The sequence below is a fragment of the Mchenga conophoros genome, linkage group LG18 (assembly GCF_057382185.1).
Source record: "Mchenga conophoros isolate Kocher_MC1m ecotype Shallow Benthic linkage group LG18, M_conophoros_male_GT1.1, whole genome shotgun sequence".
Classification (NCBI taxonomy): Eukaryota; Metazoa; Chordata; class Actinopteri; order Cichliformes; family Cichlidae; genus Mchenga; species Mchenga conophoros.
This window is the reverse complement of record NC_140543.1, coordinates 7214998-7236548: the sequence shown is the minus strand read 5'-3', so window position 1 is coordinate 7236548 and position 21551 is coordinate 7214998. Positions and strand designations below refer to the sequence as shown.

General features: G+C 40.6%; 1 protein-coding gene across 4 annotated transcripts in view; it reads right to left on the bottom strand.

Moving 5' to 3' along the window:
- Positions 1–892: 892 nt before the first annotated feature.
- The window catches only part of LOC146553118 (nuclear receptor coactivator 2-like), a 56468-nt gene continuing 35809 nt past the window's right edge, over positions 893–21551 (bottom strand). For 2 of the 4 annotated variants that reach the window (XM_085253708.1, XM_085253709.1), the window contains 16 exons: positions 21022–21123; positions 20478–20618; positions 19712–19859; positions 15575–16793; positions 12108–12342; positions 11741–11962; positions 11416–11601; positions 11224–11329; positions 10973–11141; positions 10561–10881; positions 8675–8752; positions 8139–8562; positions 7171–7417; positions 6549–6702; positions 6374–6448; positions 893–5687 (listed from right to left, as the gene is read on the bottom strand). In XM_085253708.1, the coding sequence (XP_085109834.1) occupies positions 5676–5687; positions 6374–6448; positions 6549–6702; positions 7171–7417; positions 8139–8562; positions 8675–8752; positions 10561–10881; positions 10973–11141; positions 11224–11329; positions 11416–11601; positions 11741–11962; positions 12108–12342; positions 15575–16793; positions 19712–19859; positions 20478–20618; positions 21022–21123 (3839 nt within the window). In that variant the 3' untranslated portion in view covers positions 893–5675. The remainder of the gene's footprint in view (positions 5688–6373; positions 6449–6548; positions 6703–7170; positions 7418–8138; positions 8563–8674; positions 8753–10560; positions 10882–10972; positions 11142–11223; positions 11330–11415; positions 11602–11740; positions 11963–12107; positions 12343–15574; positions 16794–19711; positions 19860–20477; positions 20619–21021; positions 21124–21551) is intronic. The other 2 variants (XM_085253711.1, XM_085253710.1) reach the window with 2 other exon arrangements.

Here is a 21551-nt window from a genome sequence, read left to right as displayed (position 1 = left end):
TTTGGAAATAACAAAAATATTTCTAATCCAATCATAAAAACGCTGCAGATAGAATTGGTGACCTTTCACGAATCCCATGACCTTGAGTAATCCTCTGTATGCTATAGGCTTTATCTACTCAAGCCCCACGTGACTTCTCACACTTGTTGCCAGCCACATTTCATAATATTAGATTCATGACAAAAACATTTATCTGAAGGTATGCTGGAGCAGTTTTCATATCTATACTGGTGGACAGAAGGCAGTGCCTGCTGCTGCCTGATTAGATTTGAAGGGCCACACAGAGTGCACCGGTCTCTGGACCAGTTCCAAGTTTCCCTGTGCAGAAAACAAAAGAGCCTTACGAAGGCAGGGTGTGTGTGCCGTTGTGACATTTTTGCTGTTCCTCACTTGTCCGAACTTAAATAGGGAACCACTCTGGATGCCACATGATTCTTGGATGTGTCACACAGTTGCACGGCCAAACTATTTCCTGTGTTACCCTCAGCATGTCAGATATACGAGAATAAACAAACTGCAAACTGAAACTAAAAACTGACACTTTAAAAGTAAATGTCAGTGGAATTTTAACAGTGTCTGATCATTGATTAGTGGGGTGTGCGGGGCTCGGGGGAAGGGGAATTTTCCCAGGATATTAACAGGTGAGGAGAAAGGTCTTTGGGCCATGGAAAGGGATCATAAGTCAGCACTATTTCAAGGCACTTCGGGTATCCATCAATCATGCAGAGGCTACGCACCACCCACATTTTAAAGCACATTTATCCCACATAACTTACATTTATTAACGTTTTGTTGTGGTGTTAAGGTTAAATATAAAGTATATAAAGACTGGGATTCCCTGGGACCGCACAAGTCACTTTATGGATGAAATTGAAACAAAGACACAGCTCAGTTCAGTAAAAATAATTTATTTACAGTGGCATGAATCATAAATTAACAAGCAGCATTGGCAAAAGCAACATTAGAGTCGACAGCTTGCATAAAAATGTGTGAACGTCCGGACTTCTACATAAGAAAATAATTAATGAACTGTATGCACTGGACTGTGTCACAGCTGAGATGTTAAATCACAGTAGAGAGGGTACTTCAAATAGCGATGAGAAAAATATTCTTCGACACATGCATTCTCCTTCTGTTTTGCTCTAATTTACCACTGCGTAGTTATCAGGATGTCAGACACATTTCATAAGTGGAAAGAAAGAACCCAAGAAAATCAGAGCAAGTAACTTCCTTAAATGACTCTTAGAGGGGAAGTGAGTCAAATTACTGACATTAGAGAAGAAAGGGGAGGCAAAAATGTGTTAGGGTTGACCCAGAAGCTTTACTCAGGGGTTATTTTACCAGTGACAGAGATTACTCTTCCACTGGTTCTTTTAAACATCCCCAAAACTTAAAACCCACAAGAAGTAAGACGTTTCTTGCATGACCAAGGTCGCGTAAGTACATTTAAAACACGTGACTTTGGCGCCACCTTCTGGTAGAATCACAAAATACATCCATAACAGACCAGTTGATCCTGTCTCAACCTTTTGAATCAAAATAAAAAGAAAGAAAAAAATATAATGGCCATAATTACAAAGAAGGTAAAATCACATCAAATATTAAACTATCTTGAATGAACAAAAAAACCCTCAATTTAGTTAAATGGTAAAAAAAAAAAAAGGATCTTAGATTTCTTATATTACCCTCATATATAAGAATAAGTTTATCCAAAAGGGAAATTCATATGTCTGACGTATGTCATCTGGTATATGACTGTTCTATTACAGAGGTTATCGATTCCTGTTCTGATTCCCAGGGTTTAAATTATGCTGGTGTCTCTTATTTACAGGTAAGGTGTCCTTTGGTGTCTGATGCATGGCTTTATGTCATCAGGGCCACTGACCGGTCACTTCCAACATGTGAAGGGTGCGTTTTAACAGAAACCACAATCTTTTTTCTAAAGCTAACTGAAAAAATAACCAAACATAACTAAATAGTTTTTAGTGGCTAAATCCTATCTTTAGTGGCTATGTCTAAACCAGTGAATGAAAGCCAAATTTCAAAGACAAAACAAACAGCAGGGGAAAACAAGTCCTGACACAAACCCCGATCTGCAGGCTGACAAACATGCATTTTGTAAAATTGTACATTTTGTGCGTAAAGCTGAAACACAGGTGGTGCTATGTAAAACCCCCAAGATGGGAACTCTTCACACTGAGCCTCCACCCCAAATATTTCTCAAGCACAGAGAACTGAAAAGTGTCAGATCTTATAAAGCGGAAGTTAAAATTTGCCCAATTTCAGACTAAATCGTTCTCACACTACTGTTTGTGCTGAGACAATTTCAAAAACAATGACAGCTTTTTCTTTTTGGGGGGGAAGTTGAAGATAAAGTTGCTAAAAAGTAAGCTCGGTGTGAACAGATACTCATATGGAAACTTAACACTTCCGACAAATCATTCGAAATAATATCCAGTTCCACAAGTAGGTTTTTGTTTTGTTTTTTTAATATTGGCAAATATTGAACTTTGTCAGCTATGAAAGGCAGAAATGATGCCTTTCTTGAATAGAAACATGGCCCTGCATTAGAATTACTTCAGTAATTCTTGGGCCACAGTAGCTCAATGTGCTTAACTGGGCGTGCTAAAAATGTAAAAAACACTTAATACCCATTAAAACCAAAAACAATGTTAGTCAGGTTAGATACCAGTACAGTGCAACCATAAATAACCATTTTGTTCTGAGTGACAACCTGTGCAGGCTCACGTCACACGAGGAAATCAAACATTAGCAGTTACTGTAGGTGGTCGTTCATCCCTCAACGTGTGACATTCGGATACTCATGGCTTACAGTTCATCATCAGTTCATCAACATTTTTGGGGCTAAAAAGTTAGGATGTGGAAACAAAGTGAGAAGCGCTACAGTGAAATTCATTTCAGTGTTACAGTGTGTATTTTCACATACTCTCAATCATATTGTCATTGTTAGAGTATCAGATCATATACAGACCAAGAAGTCTAGAAACACATGTTGCCAGTTACAGTCAGTTTTGTTCACAATTACAAGCTCACACGCACGAAACAGCACCTAAATGAACAGTACCTTGCAAAGTGATTGAATCAAAATGGAAAATAAAAGTCCAGTCTATAGAAATTTAGATTGAAAACATTATAACTTTGTGAAACGGACAAAGTAATTTAGCTCTAGTTCTTCATTTACGTAAGGATTTATCCTTGGCGCAAAAAATGTTTGCATTGTTTACCAATACATACAGTATGGAGACTTAAAGATGACAACTTTAACCACAGAAACCCAACACAAGAAACAGTTAAATTTGCCCTTCAGCACAACCCAAGATTCAGCTACACACCTGCAGTGCAAGACACATTCTGGCAGGCTACAAGGTCGCGATCTTGAAGGGTCATTTCAGAATGAGCTGCAGTAGCGTCGAGATTTTTTCTTTTTTTACTTTTACACATTTTTCTTTTCATTTAGAGGCAAAGCTGCATTAGAGGCAGAAATAAGCTCACTGGTTAAATCTCAGTGGGGAAAAGTATTTCTGACAAGAATGGTCTGAAAAAAGTAATGTGCTCAAAATAACAATAGCGTTATTTTCAATGCTAATGCTAACATTTAGCCACGTGACACCATTCTAATTTAAGATGTTATAACGCTAATACTGGCCAATTGGTTTTTTTTGTACCAAAACCCTTGTTAGTCCAGGAAAACAAAGTTACTGAAAACTAAGATCTTAAAGCTAGAAAAAGAAATTATTATTATTGCTACTTAAGTGGAAAGCTAAATAGGTTAGCTAGTTTGTCAAAATAGCTTCAGGATTCTAGCAATAGCTTGTGATTTTGTAGCTGGGAAAGCTAAAGGGCTAGCCTGCAAACAGGGCAGAAAAGTGAATAAACTTTCACTTTAAGTGCTTCTTTAGCTTCATCTACTGATGCTCATTTAACCAACAAAATATTTCTGCTCTCATTTTTTGTTGAACTAAACTCCGAGCTGCTGCTTTACAATACCACTTGGGGCAAAAAAGGATATTAAAAATCTATGTACACTATCTATACACATTCACTTTCATTCAAAAAGTCATTAAATGGGGAGACAGGTCCCCTGTAACTACAGCAGTTGAAATATATTAATTTTAAATCGACATCAACATGTACCATTTGAGAGAATTTTTTTATTCTTGATATTCTTGATTGTTTTCTTTTGTTTTTTGTCATAGAAAGAATCTCTAAATCTTCTTTAAAACTATAAATAACCATAAAATATCTTTCATAAACCTTCTCATTGTCATTTTCACTTAGGCTCCAAAACCGAACCATAAAAGATATAATCCAGAGGCTTCATTTATACTCATCATCCTGCCACTTATGTTTCAGTTTCACACACGCACACACAAGAAACTTAATCCATCATAGTTACCTCAGAGACTCGTAAAAAATTCTGGTAATACACTGATCTGACCAGAGGACATTCAAACAGCAAACACTGTGTGTGTGACTGTGTTAACTTGGGCAACTTGGGACCAATAACCTCCACACAAATTTTAATTCAGCAAGTTGCAAATTACCTATTTTTTTAAATGGTGCTCTATGTAGCATTTTCATTATAGACAAGCTTCTTCTTTTTTTGGACATGTTTAGTACTTTCCCCCAATTTAAGGAAGTATAATAAAAAGTGAAAATTACAGCATGACTTTGCATTTTTTTAACTAAAGTGTCAAAATGTGCAAGGAATAAGTTTGTTGCTTGCTCTATCCAACTCCAGCTCAACAAAGCATGCTGAAAAATGCTAGAGGTGGAGAAGTTTACCTCGTTTCTTGATGGCAATTCAAATAATATCTCCTAATGAACCCTGAATGTGCTACCGGTGTCTGATTACATACTATTACTGTTGAAACCCTCACAACATCCGTTTTAATTGTAGAGGAAATCCGAGGATATTTCAGGAAAACTGAATATCATAGGTATTGAAATCAATTTTAAGATGTAAAGGTTGTAGAAATACAACCTTTACGCCTGTTTACAGCTGTATGTGCTTTTCTTTCCCTCCTTGTAAATTTACGTCCCCCCAAAAACGCACACACACTCACATTTTCTCATTTCTAGATATAACCTCCTTATCCAAACTTCTTTTTAAACTATAAGAAAAACAAAGCTTGAAAACCTTTTTAAAAATGCTACACAGAACACCTTTCAGTACTTTTATTAACTATTTTTTAGAAAAATTCTGTTTTAAAAGTCCTCTTAAGTGTTTGATTACTGTGAATACAGTGTTTGATTTGACTACAGCTTACAGATACATACCACATGTTGATTAGCTGATATCAATCAAAGAATAAGTTACATTGAAAACCTAAAAACCACAAATAGCTGGGGGTTTTCAGGATTATCCTCATGTTGGGCATTTGCTGTCAGGATGGTTCAGATGGCAGTTTCCCTGTAATGTCAGACTTTTTCTTGCATAAAATGTTAAGCAATGACTAAACCCACTGTGAATGTAGTCCTGAAGTTTGCACATGTCTCGGTTGTCCTCACGCTATAGAGCCTCTGAGTTGCCTGGTGTGACAGAGGGGCAGTGTTCTCATCAAGTCCTTCATACGTCTCTGTGAGCTGAGCTGAATGGGTGTCAGTGTTTTTGCATGGATTCCCTCGCTGCTCGTCTCAACTGCAGCCTGGGGTCAGCAAAAATTCTGTAGAAGACAGAAAATCATCAAGGTAATTTAAATTACAGTCACTCTGATAACAAAGAACTGAACTGAGTTTTCTGCACTCATAAGTGGTTTCCAAGTGCTGATTACAAAAGATCAATAAAAGGGTAACAAATGATGTATCAGTTTAATAAACAAGGACCATCTGATCATTTGAATGCTTTCAACATTTTAAGATCTCTACTTGTTCTGGGGGAAGAACTTCAAATGCATTTCAATTTAAGTCTTTATGTTATTACAGACTTTTACTCCACAGAATCAAAACCAATCATGTAACCAAAAACAAAACAAAAACTGATTTTTCACCCACACCTTATATCTCATTTTCAGCCATTAAAGGCTTCCAGTGCACATTTTAAACACAAATTAATGAATTTAAATCTAAAGACTGAAAGCGGGGCAATACCAAGCTAAGGATGGCAAAATCTGAGCCTAGAGTTAAACCATTATTTTTATAGTGTAGTGATGGGTGCACTTTTAAGCAACAGTGTACAGCCACATCACAGAGCATTTCCACCTATAGCATACATTTCCCAGCAACCTGCAGCAATTACTGTGTATTACACCCTATGTTTTGTTACGTTTTACAACACTGTGCCTGTGCTAGTATTACAGAAACATCCGTGCAAATAGGATACGAAGATGTTTTGAAGAAGTGCATTACTTACAGAACTGGATTCACCCTCTTGAGTCAGCATGTCAATCCCTGTTATCTGTTCCAGGATAAGGCTGCTTTCATTGCCCTGCAAATTCATAGTGAACAACCACAATTACAGCTTCTGCATGTGTGACAAAACAACATAAAAAGAATTAGGTGTGACAATGTAAGCTTGTATGAAGCACCTGTTCTGTATTCATAGAGGCCATGGAGCTCATCTGTCCAGACATTGGGTTCATGCTATTATTGCCCATGGCAAGGTTCATGTTGTTGTTGCCACTGTACATTCCTCCACCGGGTTGTGTGGAGTAGTGAGACTGAGACTGTTGGGGGTAGACACTGAAAGAAGACAAGCTGAGTCAAAAAGGATAAAAAGAATTCTAAAAAAAAAGAAAAATAAACTAAAATGACTGAGACCTATTATGCTTTTCCTTATTCTCTGCCATGTGTGCATCTTTAAAATAGCTACTCTTTGTTCTATATGTCAGCAATTAGTGTGGATATCCCTAATTTGGAAACAATAACAATTATAATAATATTTAGGAACACACAGCTCTGACTTTGAGGACAGAAACCATCTCATCAGCTGTTCAAGCCTTCGGTTTCCTCAGGACAGCCAATCAGAAGTAAGCTGGACTAACATTACAAAGGCGCTAATACTGCTAGTTTTGGACAACAGAAGGCCAAAACAAGCCCCCAAATAAGGATTACTACTGTGAATATGCAAATCTACTCTTGTAAAAGCCAATAACAGAAATACTCAGCTGTAAATAAACACAACATTTCAAAAGCATTTGCACATAATACCTGTTGCTGCTGGTGATGTTGGCAGGCTGAGACCATCCGTTGAGGTCGGCACTAGGCTGGTAGCTGGGAGGTCCTCCCTGGTTCGGACCCTGGTGTTGGGTTTGGGGTGGACCTTGGTTTTGCTGCAACATAGGGCTCTGACCCTGCCCCATTCTGGGGGACAGCAAGGGGCTCTGCGGCGTGGTGGCCCCGCATGGAAAACAGGACACTGGATCCTGGTGTTGCTGCTGCTGCTGCTGGCTCATTCCTGCACGTCAGAGTGTCATAGACAGTTACAATAACACAAGTAAAAACTAAGACTTTATAATAATTTTCAGATGGTGGTAATCTGGACTAGTTAGACCCCAACATTATATGAAGATCTTACCAAAAGGATAAAGTGAATTTGAGACAAATGAGAATGACCTTTCCTCTGAGACTCAGAGAAAAGTTTTTTACAGTATCTGAAAAATCATCAAAATCTTTGATTCACCAATGAGAGAGCCCTATAACTGAAAGACCAACCAGAAATGGAAAGAAAAAAGGCCCAAACTCACCAACAGCTAGATTGTTAATAAATTAAATTCACACAAAATACTCATGTCGTATTGTCCTCACTTCAGAAGATCTTTTTTGTTAAATGAAATTCATTTACTTCAGTTCTGACAGCACTGACAGAACTTTTACAAGCCACCCCACCCCTTGTGACTGGTTTACGACAGTTACAATAAAACAATCACAGAAAAAAAAATCGACTTCCTTGTTTTTTTAAGTAATAATAAGAAAATAATTTTGCTTCTGTGTTGATTAGCACAGAAAAAAAAGACAGCAGAAGGAAAAAACTAATCATGCAGCCTCCACCAACACCCAGTCATGAAAAAAGAAAAAAAAGACCGCCACCACAAAAAAAAGTAAAAAGAACTACAGCACATCTTCCATGAAGCACACACAGACCACTGAGATGCTGTTGCTGTGCTCTCATCATATACCTGCACTGCTGAAGTGGAAGGGACTGTGGTGTGATGGCGGACTCATTACACCTCTGTATTGCCCTCCCACATTTCCCATCATGCCCTGACTAGCCAGATGATGGCTGGGGGAGTGAGGGGAGGAGAAGGGGCTGGAGGAGCTTGGATGAGGAGGAGAGGGCAGGCCTGTACCGTAGCTGGAGGCCGAGTAGGGGAACTGCTGCGGGTTGCCCTGCGGGAGCCGTGGGTTGGTACCACCCATGGGCATTGGCGTAGGAGCAGCGCCCCCAGTGGGCATATTGGGTGGCATGTTGATGCCCTGAGTGCGCATCATCATGGCACGCTGCTGCTGCATGTGCTGCTGCTGCTGTTGTTGGCGTTGGCGTAGGTGGTTGGTGAGGTACTCGCGCTGCCGCTGGGCCATCATCTCAGAGTTGAGGGTTCCCTGCAGGAGGAGATGCACATTTAGGCAAGGAGCAAAAAGGGGAAATGATTTGTGCTGATAATATTTAGCATGTGTTTACAAGAGAATAAAGTGTTCGTGCAGGCAAACCGACCTGGTTTGGTACATTAGACCGTAGAGGTAGATTCATGTTGGAGACTCCACCCATCTGGTTCACCATTGGCTGTCGGTTCTAGAGAGAAGGCAGAGCAGCCCGGAATTAAAAAAAATATGATATTGCAATTTTGCCCTTAATAAATGCCTTAAAATACATTCAATGCATATGATTAACTGATGTGCACAAGTACTGAAGCACTGATCTGGGTGTTTGTAAAAGTTTTGCAGTTTTGCATTCACCTGCAACCCATTTAAAGAAAAAAAAAAGAATTAAAATCACATTTTTGATTCAGATGGGTTTTGAAAAAAAGTTTTCTTCTATAAATAAACTTCACTGTTTCTCTGCTGGCACAATAAATGTAAAGCGGGAAGTGTAAAAGTCGTGCCACACATCTGAACAAACTGCTAATTGCTGCTAATTTCAGTGACGTTTAAGGGACAAAGCGTTTTGCCTTGACTCTCCACCAGGTGGCAGCCTGGACCAAAACACCAGCTGTGTCTTTGTTGGCGTAGACAAAATTTAAGACAAAACAAAAACTGAAAATCTAGATAAGCTCAACATTTATGTAGTAATACAAACACAATAAAAAAAATAAAAGTGTTTCACATAGAGAAATTAGACAACAACAGCTTTTCAAAGAGAAATCCTAACGTGTTACCAGCTAATAGTATAAGGTATGTGTATGAATTTGTCTGTGCATATTTTGCCGTTTCAGCTGTCAACTGTCTAAGCAACAAAAAAATGCTGATTAAGCCAGAAAGCTGGAAAACATTTGTGCTTTTCTAGCTGCTGCAGTTCAAACTCAGTGAACCCTGTTGGCTCAGAGGCATCTTTTGTAATCAGATTTTTCTTTTTCAAAATGGTAATGAGGTTTGAATGAAACATCAATGCCTGGTTTGCCAGGATTCATGACTGAATCATATGAAACAGTTTGTAGTTACAGAAAGGAAAAGATTTGTTTCTGTGATCGTACTTAGGTGACATTAAGGGATGGACATGACTATAAATATATGTAACTGACTGTCTGCAAAGCAACTGATGTCCTTTTAAACCCGGTGACTGCTGGGGTCAACAACAACAACGGTCAATCACAATCACTGTACTGAATTTCCATAAAAGCGTTGCTTTACAAGACAAACTTTACTTGAAATTTTTATTTGCTCCAACCACCAGTTGCATGCAGCAATAATTGCTGGCTTTTTTAAGCAACAAAGAGAATCAGAAAGAAAAAAGAACCAAATGGAGGAACTTGTTACATTAGCCAGGTCACATCTTTGAATTTAATCTAATCTTCATGCTGAGTAACTAATTATAATTGTCCTTATATCCATTTCTGTCAGAAAAACTGGATTGATATTTCATCTGCAGTACTTTATCTTTAGTAGTATGGCTCTGTTCTGGGACCTCGCTGCACTTTGACATGGGATGGCAAGGCAAGACTAAGGCAAGAACAGCAGCAATAACCCCCTCCCCAGAACTGAGCAAGCACCAGTGAGAACAGGCATAATATCGACTATGTCAGAAATAGCATGAAAAGGATGAAGCTGGGTTGCAAAGTGGTTTGCAGAGGCAGAAGAAACTGTATGCAGGATGACACAGCTTAGAAAGGACACCCTAAGAAGGATGTGCTTTCCAAGAAAGGATCAGCACTGCCAGCTGCACTCTGCCCACCTGCCAAAACTAATGCCATGTTCAGCTTTTTGTTAAGCACTATTAGCTACAAGTAACGCCTACACAACCTGTAACTGCTCTGTCATCAAGCATTGAGCACAACCAACACTGTAATACAGTATTGCAACATCAATGTTATATTGTGTACAGTAAAACGTCTGGAAATCTGGAAAAAATAAAAGAGTGAAATTCAAATATTTGGCGCCACCTACCAGCTGAGCCTGGAGTCTGTGCTGCAGCTGAAGCCTCAGGTTATTGGGCTGTGGGGGCATCATAGGATTAGGCCCCCCTGGTCGTATGCCAGCCTGCCTCGGCCCTGCACCTCCAGGCATTCTCATCATTGGGGGATAACATGTGTGCGGCATTCTCTGAGCCCCCATGTGGCTTCCCATAGATTGGCCGTGATAACCACCATCAGGAGGCATGCCACCATAACTTGCCTGACCTGCATAGTGTTGACTGTAGAGAGGAGGCTTCATGCCAGCTGCTGGGTCCGAGGAGCCCAGGTACTGGTCCTGGTCTGGCAGATGACCCTGTAGAGTGGTGAAAAGTGCTTCACATGTTATTTACCAAAACTCCAAAACAGGTTATATGTTTAGCATAGAGTGGCTTAAAGGAGCTCACCTGTCCTGCCAATGTGGGGATTCCCAGCATTTTGTCAATCTCCTCTAGACCCTCGTAGTCCTTTAGCACCGAACACAACTGGTTCAGTAGAGTGCCTTCATCTGGCTGGCCCTCAGACCCTGTGCCGCAACACCCCATGCCATCCTCCTGGGGGACACTGTATGGTGGCCTGGAAGGTAAGTTGGCATTATTATCAAACTAGATTCAGTGCTTCATTTTCTGCTTATGATGACTCTTCTCTTATGCCATACCTGCTTGGATTTCCATAATGATCCATCATCATTCGGTCTGGCCAAGGAGCAGTCTGATTAGGTGGAGCCTGCTGCTGAGGGTAAGGAGGCGTTGCCATGTCCAACTCTGCAGGGGAAAAATACACAGAATATCAGAAACAGCGTAGAATTCAAGGAGAGAAGAGTTTCTGTTATTTGCCCATTTTCTCTTACCGTTGCTCATCATCTGCATATTAACCATGGCTCTGGATCCAGATGGAACACTGCCTCTTGCAGGGAGTGCAGCATTCATGTTGGGAACCATACGACCAGGTCCAACTCCCTGGCCCATTACTGGGCCTGCAGAGCCCCCCATGGGCCTCTGGGGACTCCAACCTTGCTGCATGGAGCCACGCATTCCTGTTATGGGGAAAAGATTCATTCAAAGGTTATTTAGTATTATATATGTATTTGTATATATGTGTATATATGTATTTGACATACATATTTGCTATATAGCCAGAAATACACCTCAAAGTTATATCTTGTTCTGCCTCACCTGTGTTAGTCATTGCAGCTTGGTTAGCCATGCCCGCGTGGGGTCCCATCATGCCTTGTTGCTGCTGCTGTTGCATTAAGTGGTATGGGCTACTGTTCCTGTGCTGAGGAGGGAAAGGCCTGTTGGTGTGAGGGGAGGGGCCCATGCTGCTGTCAAGAGACATGCTCCTTATTGGAGGACCACCTTGAACTGGATGGCTGGGCCTGGGACCATTAAAGCCTGCTAGGAGGAAAAACAGTATTTTTTATTCCCCATACAGTACTGTACATATTTAGAGACAATCTGAAGATTTTCTCAATATTTAGCAAGTTCAAGATGTTGGAATGGTGTAATTCAGTCAAACACAAACACTGTGTTGCAGACGTACTTGCGGGGACGATGGGAGGGAAGGGTCTGTGCTGGGTGGGCGGGCTGCCGCTGTCTTTCATCTGCAGAATGTCAGAGATGATGGTCTGTTTGTCGACAGAGGAGGCAGGTGGCACAGAAGAGGAAGAGGATGACGAGGGATCAGCACCCCTGGTCGGTGGTTGACTGGGGAACAGCGGCTGCTGCTCCTGGCCACCACTTTGCAGGTTATCCAACAGGTCCTCGAGCTCATTGGTCTGAGACCAGCCACAGGGAAAAAACAGGATTAATAAATAGATTATTTATAGGATAAAATGACATAAAACACATTTTACATCACATGACAGTAGCACCAGTGTGCCACATTGCTGCATTACATCCAAACATACGTTGTAACATTATTTTCAGTGAAGGGCTGTTGACATTTAGGGAACTGAATAATGAAAAAAATGCATGCTTTCATGTGACAACGTGCAGAAATAGGGTTCGAAAGTAGATGTAACATCATGTGGTTTCATGTCTTTTTTCCATATGCTGTGGTAATCCTGGCATGCCACTAAAACTAGTTCATAATTCAAACAACGTATGTCACACTATACGGTTGCCTCTGGCCATTTGGTTGATGAAGAGAGGAGGAGCTAAAAATAAACTGCTGGTGCTAATGAGGTCATGTGTGATGTACAGTAAGTCCCAATCACAGCTCTGTTTAACACCAAGAGAACACACACACAGATACAGAGTGAAAGGTGAAAACAGAATGGCCACACACCAAAGGAAACACTAGTAAAAAAGAAAAAAATGTGTAAATGAAAAAATATATTTATTTTTATTATTTCAGAAGTTCAGCTGTTCATAACATTGTAATAGGACCCTGCTTTATAACTCGTGGTCTTGCTAGCTGTTAGCATGGTGCTCATATGTAATATAGTACTGCTAATAGGTGTGCCTCTATTCTCCGAAAGACTGAACTTCAGTCATTTTCCATTGGCCACTTCCTGTAGCTTACTTTTACCATAAATGCACCTGCCTTGTCAATAAGCAACAATCTGAACTGAATACAGATTTACTAACTAACCAATAACAGCAGGATAGAGGGTTACGACACTGAAACCAATGATGTGTTTGGGTTTAGCAATTTTTAACCACTTGAAGGAAACCACATACATAATATTAATGTGGGCAAATGATTACATGTTGATGCTAAAAATTGCGGGTGTCTGCTATTAGCCTAAACTTTAAGCAGTCGGTGTTACAGTAGGTCTGCCATGAGATCAAGCCTTAATTTCCATTGGTCAACAGACCCAGCTCCTGACTCACTAGCTGTACTTCATTGGACAAGTTTTGGTAGCTGTTAATCACCACACGTCGGCAACACCCCACCGTATGAGCTGTTTTGGAGATTCTCTAGTCTTATACATCTAATATGAAAAATCTACTGAAGTTATAGTTTATTTTAGCATACATCTAATTAACCTGGATCCAATAGGCATAAGGAAACAGGAGGTGAACTGTGAGGAGGATTTCTCTGTAGTCTCTCAGATCTTTACACTTGATAAATTCAAAAACCAACTGCTCACTTTCTTCCTGGCACATCACACCCCTGAACAGGTGTCAATATAATAACCAAACTCCATATCAATATCATATGTCAGAGGATTTATGGTTGGTCAGTTTACATATCCCTGATAAGTCATAAAGTGTGTCTATAAAAGGAGGATGTGCTTCTCCAGTGCCAGTTAAACCTGGAGTCATTCTAATAGCCAGAAGAGGACAAGTCCTGTTAACAAAAACAAACATTTCCTTAATGAGGTCAGCCATTGTGGTGTCAACAGCTATTTCTAAATACTCAGTGGAGCAAGTTAACTTAGTCAGTTATCATCAAATGTATGGCAAAATACACAACACGTAGTGTAAGATTTAGGGCGTGGCTATTTTGTGATTGCTAAGGTGTACAGTATTCCTAATTTTTTTCAGTTAGTTCCACCATCTGCTCATAACATGTAGTTTAAAAACAGATTACAGTGACAATGAGGCTCATCTCGAGGCTTAAAAATGGAGTCCCCAAATTTGTGGGTGACATCACTGTGTCCATCTTTTCAATACAGTCTAAGTGATGAGCCACAGAATTGTTAAAGCATGTTTAAACAAACTGTCAGGTTCAGTTCAGGTCTAGTGACACATGCTCACCAGAGATGGATAGACTTTGACCATTGTTTCAAGGTCCACTGACAGATGTTCATCCACTGAGATAAAGTTTTCATATGTAATATTTATTCTGATGATGCCCATTTGGTTCCTGGAATAAATGTTTAAAAAATGTTCATGGGATTTAACATTATTTAAAAAAAAATTCAACCCTCCAAATCTAACAAATCTATAAAGTTTTCTATTAACTGGTGGCAGACATCATGGTTTATTCTTCTAGGATGCTGTGATGTGCACACATATGGATATTTTTAAACATTCAGGCACACCACACATGCAGCCGTGCACACTTATACAAATGCACGCAAACACACCTACATGTGTGCTGATCCATAGCAACACAACTCCTCTGCTGTTCCTGCAAGATATGCCTCAAACACAGTAAGTAAACTTTCCCAGCGAAACTGCAACTCTGCACACACACACACACACACACACACACAGACACCACACAGGAGACCTGTGCAGTGTTTTTGAAATCTCATTCCCATACAGTATTGGTTTCCCTTGTTCTTCGCTCACACACACTGACTCACACATATGCCTAAGCCTTTAAACAGTACTCCTCTGCTTTCTTTGCCAGGGCATCTTGTGTTTCTGGGAGCGTGGGGGGCAGTGTGCCATTGGCTGTCTAAAGAGGAACTCAACACGGATCTCACAGAACAAACGAGCATCACCGACCACATTTCTTACTTTTAGGTGTTCATGTGAACCTTAAGCAATTACAAAGATTTGTTAACAATACAGTTTTCCCAAGAAATTGAATCATCTATTAAAACAGATGTAGCATTATGTGTTGCTTAGACAATGATGCATCTCAGTGCTTATTTTGAGGGATTCAGGGCTCCCTGTGTAGTTAGTAAAAACTCCTAATACTGAGGCCTCTGATTGTGTAGCATTTGTAACAATGACTATGACTTAAAAGTGCTGTTTTCTTAGTATTTTTAAATTGACTAAGTTTGGAGGGAGCAAGAATTAATCAGCAATGTGCTCGTTGTAAATGAGAAACAGCTGATGACTTTGATGTTACATGTAGTAAAGACATCATATTGTAGCAGGAAGCTACGACAACTACTACTGAAACGTGAAAGCTGTAATATTTAAGGCTATTTTATGTAACAAAGGAACTGAAAATACATGGAAATAATTGAGCTTCACCACCTGAAACCTAAAAAAAAAGCATTTAAAAACTAAACGGAACTGAACCGAGCACACAGGGCAAACAAAAAACAAGCTGACGCTACCAAACCAGTAGTTAATAAATCTGCCTGATAAATTACTGACCTGTGGCTCCATGTTAAAGCCTGTTTCTGGTTTCTCAGTCTTAACGCTGGAGAGCTTCAGTCCTTCACCAGGTTCTATCTTGATGGCTTTATCCAGGATGCTGTTATCATCCCTGTCCAGGAGATAGCGAAGCAATGCATTGTCCTTCTTTTTGGGGCTCCCTGGCTCCTGTTTTGTGGAGAGTTCACCTAGAGCGGTCATGCTGTCCCCGGAGGCCGACTCTGGACCAATGGGATCTTTTCCGGTTGCTTCAGCTGTTAGTTTGGCCAACTCCACGGGCGAGGTGCTGTTTTGCAGCAACCTGTGAAGAATTTTATGTTTCTCCTTTAAAGAGGTGGAGTGGTTGTTATGTCCCACCCCACCTACACCACCAAGCTGGTCCTTACAGATCTGGTCATCTCCGAAAGCACCCGTTGGTGAGCAGGGATCAGAGGGCTCCAACTTGGTGGTGAGCAGCTGGAGCAGCTTGGTATGGCCTTTGGTGTTCAGAAGTTGGTTTGGCGCATCACTAAGGTCACCCAGACTCTCCCGGTCACCATCTCTTCCCTCCCCCTGATCACCTTCCTGGTTCTGGGATGTCAAAAGGTCTTGCTCCTGAAAAGTTCCAAATAGGTCAACCTCTAAGCTTATATTGTTCTTGGCTTTTTGGCTACCGGGGTTGGAGCTGTGAAGAGGGCTCTGAAGGCCGACTGGTTTTCTGTCAGGGGACTCTGGGTGCTGTCCTTCACTGAGTCCCTGGGAAATCCTGTGGCCCTGGCTGAGAGCCTGCAGTGCGCTAAGAGAGTTAAACCCTTGGTTGGTTCCTGTGCTGCTGCACACAGGGGCTGGCGATCGGAGGCTGGCTGCAGGAGAGAAAGAGCCAGGGGGGTGCTGGGGGAGATGCGGACTACTACAACTGCTGCTGCTAGCTGGCATGCTGGGGCTCTGGCGATGACGAGGAGACAACATGGCACCTTGGGCCCCTGAGGTGATACTGGGGCTTCCCAAGGCTAAAGGGCTGCCCAGCTTTTGTGCATGGCTATTTCCCTGAGGCGTAGGCGCTCGCCCTGACATAGCTCCATAACCACGTCCAAGGTTGCCAGAGGCTGTGGCAGCGTAGTGTGTGTTGCTGGTGACACTGGCGTCAGGGGAAGGAGAAGACACACTCATACTGGTTGGGGTCATTGGTTTGGCCATAGCCTGACTGGCAGATGTGTCTGCAGTCATGCTGCCATTTTCCCTGGATGAAAAAGAAGACAGTCAAGAATGAGACCTATTCAGTTATGTGCTGTCAGTATGTAGATATGCAGACTCAGTGTGTATGCTGAGCTGATAAAGCTTGACAAAACATAAGGGATAAAACCTACAAGCCACATGTCACACAGTTATACATAAAAGAGATGAAAATAAAGATTTAACGTGAAGCAGGCTCTATTATAATGATATAAACGTCCAAATAAAATTCTATTATACCACCTACGGTTATTGTGTGCAATCCATCATCCCTGGGAGATTCCACTGACCAACACTTTCTAGTGACCAGTGTCTTTTGAATTTTGCACAATGTGTTTGCATTCAAATATAGACCCCTTCCTTCCTGCTGCATGTATTTTTCTTTTTGGAGTGTCATCTTGGGGAGAACTGTTTTCTCGAATGGCTGAAAAGGAAGTCGGTGTGTTGGTGCCTTAGTATCCTGCACCTTGCCCTTTTTCATGTTAAACATTTGCCTGGTGAAGACGTAGTAGAGTTGATATGCTTTTTCTTGAATCACACTCAAATACAGCTTTTGCAGATGAAAAAAAATTATATTATTGTATCTTCAAAGATGCCCATTCAATCACATCTTATCCAGTTAGATTTGTCAGTGGTGATGGTATAAACAGAAAGGCAACGAACTTTGATTCTGAGTTTCAGAGCCTACAGACTGAGGCATCAGTCTTTTAGTCCAAAGTCCAAAACATTCTGGAATAAGTGATAACGATGTCACATGTAAGGATTAAGTAGAGTACACCATAAAGTAAAACAACCAGAGCAGGTCTGCGAGTATACACAAGTGAGAAAACATCATAGTAACAAGGGACAGAGGGAGTAACTGTAACAGAGGGAGACTTTCAAACATCAATCAGCTTCAGCTCCACCAAACACACAAAGCTCTCATTGTGCTGAATTCTAGTGCAATAATTTTCAATGTGAAACTTGTGGAAGTAAAAAGGGCAAGTTCTCGCCATTGATCCACAAACACTCTGGGTAACAGTCCTGGCATTGTTTTCTGACCACTGTCCAAACCCAGACTTTGAGCATTTGTATCAGCACTTGGATGTTGGTAGAGTCGCAATCCTTCCCTGTGGAGGGAAGGAGGAATGAGGGCACTGTGGACTGGACTGGCTGGTAGTTCTTGTGTGACTTTTGGCTTTAACATACGATGACAACTCTGTATAAGGGACTCTCTGTTTACAATGCAAACTACAGAACCAAATGAGGAAGAAAATGGCCAAAATTGTTAGGGAATGTAAAAAAACACAAAAGTACATCTTTTTCTTTAACTAAAATAAGTATGTCGCTTTTTCTGAATGGATGAAGGCAATTTGGGGAAAGAATTTGGTTTGAATAAGGAAGAGAGAAACTTGGCACTTGGATGGAGTTAAGTGGCAGCTGCAAGGGTGATCAGAAGATTCATAAACAAGAAATCATATGACTTATGACTGTTGGATAACACCTCCCACCCACTCCATGACATGCTGGTCAGTCACAGGAGCACGTTCAGTGAGAGACTGAGATTACCGAAAAGCACCACTGAACGACACAGGAAATCATTCCTGCCTGTGGCCATCTCCCTGTACAACGCATCCACTTAACACACTGTTTGCTGCTACAGCTACACATGTTTCTTTTCCAACTATTTATTTATGAGTGACTTATGTATGTATGTATGTATATATATGTATATATTGTACTATTCTTAGTTAGTGTATTGTCTGTCTTGTCTTAATGTTGGTTTAAAATGGAGCACTGTAACAAAAAATAATTTCCCCCAGGGATCAATAAAGTATTCTGATTCTGATTAACTCCTCAAATCTAAAGGTTTTCTATGACTGGAGGACAGATATGAAGCTTAATCTGGAAAGACTCTCCCATTCTTGATTTTAGCATTTTGGGTGCCACCATCAGACCTTTTTGGACAAAAAGGTGGAATATCAGCAAGTCTGGTTGCTGGTGTTATCTGTGCAGCACAGATACAGATGTTAAGTAACACATTAATGAAATACAAGAATTCCACTCACCAAAAGAAGAAATGACATACTTGGACAGGACTTTTTAATCTTTAAACCAGCAGAGAGCCAAGCTAACTGCTTTAAAATCCTTTGAAGGGCACTTTTGAGGCCCCAGCAGGCCCATTGTTGTTTGCTGTGTGAGTATACTGTGTTGCTCTCTTCTCTGTCTTAGGTAACGCCTATCTCTCTGCGGAGCCAGTGAGTAGCACTCAGCAATCAGGCCTGGGAGTACTTAAGCTGGGGAAGATGAGCTTTTCAGGGCAGAGTCCTTTGTCTCTGCAGCATTTGAGTGGTGTGCACAATGCACAGGCACAAACAGAGCAGGTCAAACAAGAGGTCTGGTTCAGAGATTTAATTTGCGGAGATGGAGCCACATGGTTAATGATACAAATTTTAAACCTACAATTTAAACAGGTGATTTATTTTTTAAATGGTCATGCTCCTATATTTGTTATGAAAGAGGAAATTAGCTATAGAGACCAAAAGTAATTTATGTACCAGATGTACCAATCAAGTATATTTCTGCTGTAAATTAGGCTTTTAAGTAGTCATTTGAACAACATAAGTTGTTCAAATGACTAGTCTTATGTGTGTGACATAATTGTCACTTGTTCTGACCATATATTTTTACAATTGGTTGTAGTTACACATTTACTACAACTTGTCAATGTTTTTTTGTTGGAATTAGAACAAGATAAACCTTAGCGCTAAACCTTACATTGATTGTCTTAAATCTAAAAGAAATATTTCATGGCAAGAAACTCAAAATCTTTTGTGTGAAAAATGCAACATATCTTCTTTTCAGCAAACAAAAATAATTTAATGAAACATAAAGGGCACTGGGTCTCGTGTAGTGAAGACAAAGGAAAGAAAGAGTGAGTGGTACCTCTGCAGGACATGGAGGGACATGTATAGCTGTGGTTCATTTGTTGCTGAAGATCGGACCAGTTTGCTCTTAGTGTGCGCTGAGACGATGGTGCCGTCAGCCAGGGAGAATCGGTAAAGAGGGCTGAGCGCATGGCTGTTTCTCAACACTGGAAGGGAACCAACAAAAAAAAAAAATCAGGTTTCATCATTATATGAATGATAAATACTGAGTATAACTGGTAGAGGGAAATAATTTCTGGTAGCAGAGGTAACAAAAAAAATACAGAAAAGCGTAGCTGTTGTGGAGTGGCGGTGCAGTGGTTAGTAGAATTACCAAAAAAAGTCCTGGGTTCAAATCCAGACTGGGGCCTTTTTGTGTTGTTATTTGTGTGTCTGAAGACGTGCATGGGTCAGGCTATTTGGCGATTCCAAATTGTAGGTGTGAGTGTTAATGGTTGTCTATCTGTATGTTTAGTCCTGTGACTAATCCTGCTGGCAGTTTAAAGCACCACTGCAACCCAAAATTGGATAAGTACAAATAGACCAATAGTTATCATTGTTGGATATTTATGATAATAAAATGTACCTTTGGCAGAAAATGTTATTTCCTAAGATTTAAACACAGACAACTCAAACTTTCTATTAAGTAAAATGAACATGTCCTTGCTTAAAATGACTAATTTATGAACTATGAAGACCATTTTCCGTTGCTTATCCCCACTTACAACCTGGAAATGTATAAGTGGAAGGAAGCAGATGGATGAATGTGAAGAAAACTGTTTTACCCTCTTGATGGTGCTTTTTGGCGAAGGACATTTCCCCTTCATTCTGCAGGTGGAACCTCTGAATGCACCGTCGAACCAGGTCCTCCCAGCCTGGCTTCATGGATGCCCGCAGCTGACTAGTATCCAGTGACGTGATCTTACCTGAATCGGTAAAATATGACATTGATATTTGCAGATTACTAGTCATGTTTTAGAATATGCATCAAAATACATATAGACCCAAAGATGGAACCGCAACATCTGTGGATTTCACAGATGCAGCCAAAATATTCTGTCTGCTCTTATTTTCTTCCAATAGAAATTATTTCATCATTTGCTACCTAAAATTTGCTTTTAGAAGCTATCAAAATTTTTGGTGGTGGTCAGATTCCACACCAGCACAGCAATGGTGAAAGCCATGTCTTTGAGTAGGACAGTAGCATCATTTCCAGGCTGACTTGAAGCTGTTTCAGATACTAACAACATATTCTTATTGTATTTTATGCTGGCAAGCTACCACAGATCATACAGCATATTAACCCAGGACCTAGCCCTGCGGATGTACCTTGAAGATCCTGGCGTGTGGTGAAGCTCTCATACGTGGGCATCACAGGTCTCTCTTTGACAGGGGCTCTTCTTGCCACACAGATGAGACATGACTGGAAATCTGCAAAATTGAAAAATAAACAGGTTACATTATAGAATAAGTCCTGCTTCTAATGCAACAGGGACTGCGAATGAAAGGCTCTTATAGCTTTAGTAACCTTCGATAGTGAAGCACCGCAAAATATAATGTAGTCAATACAGCGTCGGTGAATGTGTGAAAAACTGAATGTTATAAACATCTAAAAACTGGAATGTGTTAAACTGTACAGGTGTATGTAATAGTGTGACTCCCAGGTGTATCTTCATCCCCTCGGCTGGGTCATCATACCTCCTACCCACATCATTCTACCAGCCTAGATCGAATACTAAAGCAGCTTCAGCTTTACTCTCAGCAGTTTTGTTAACCCTGTCTGTTCCACAACCTTAACATCAAACACACCCACAGCTTCACCTCAGCACTGAAATCAAACAGGACAACTGTGACCTCAC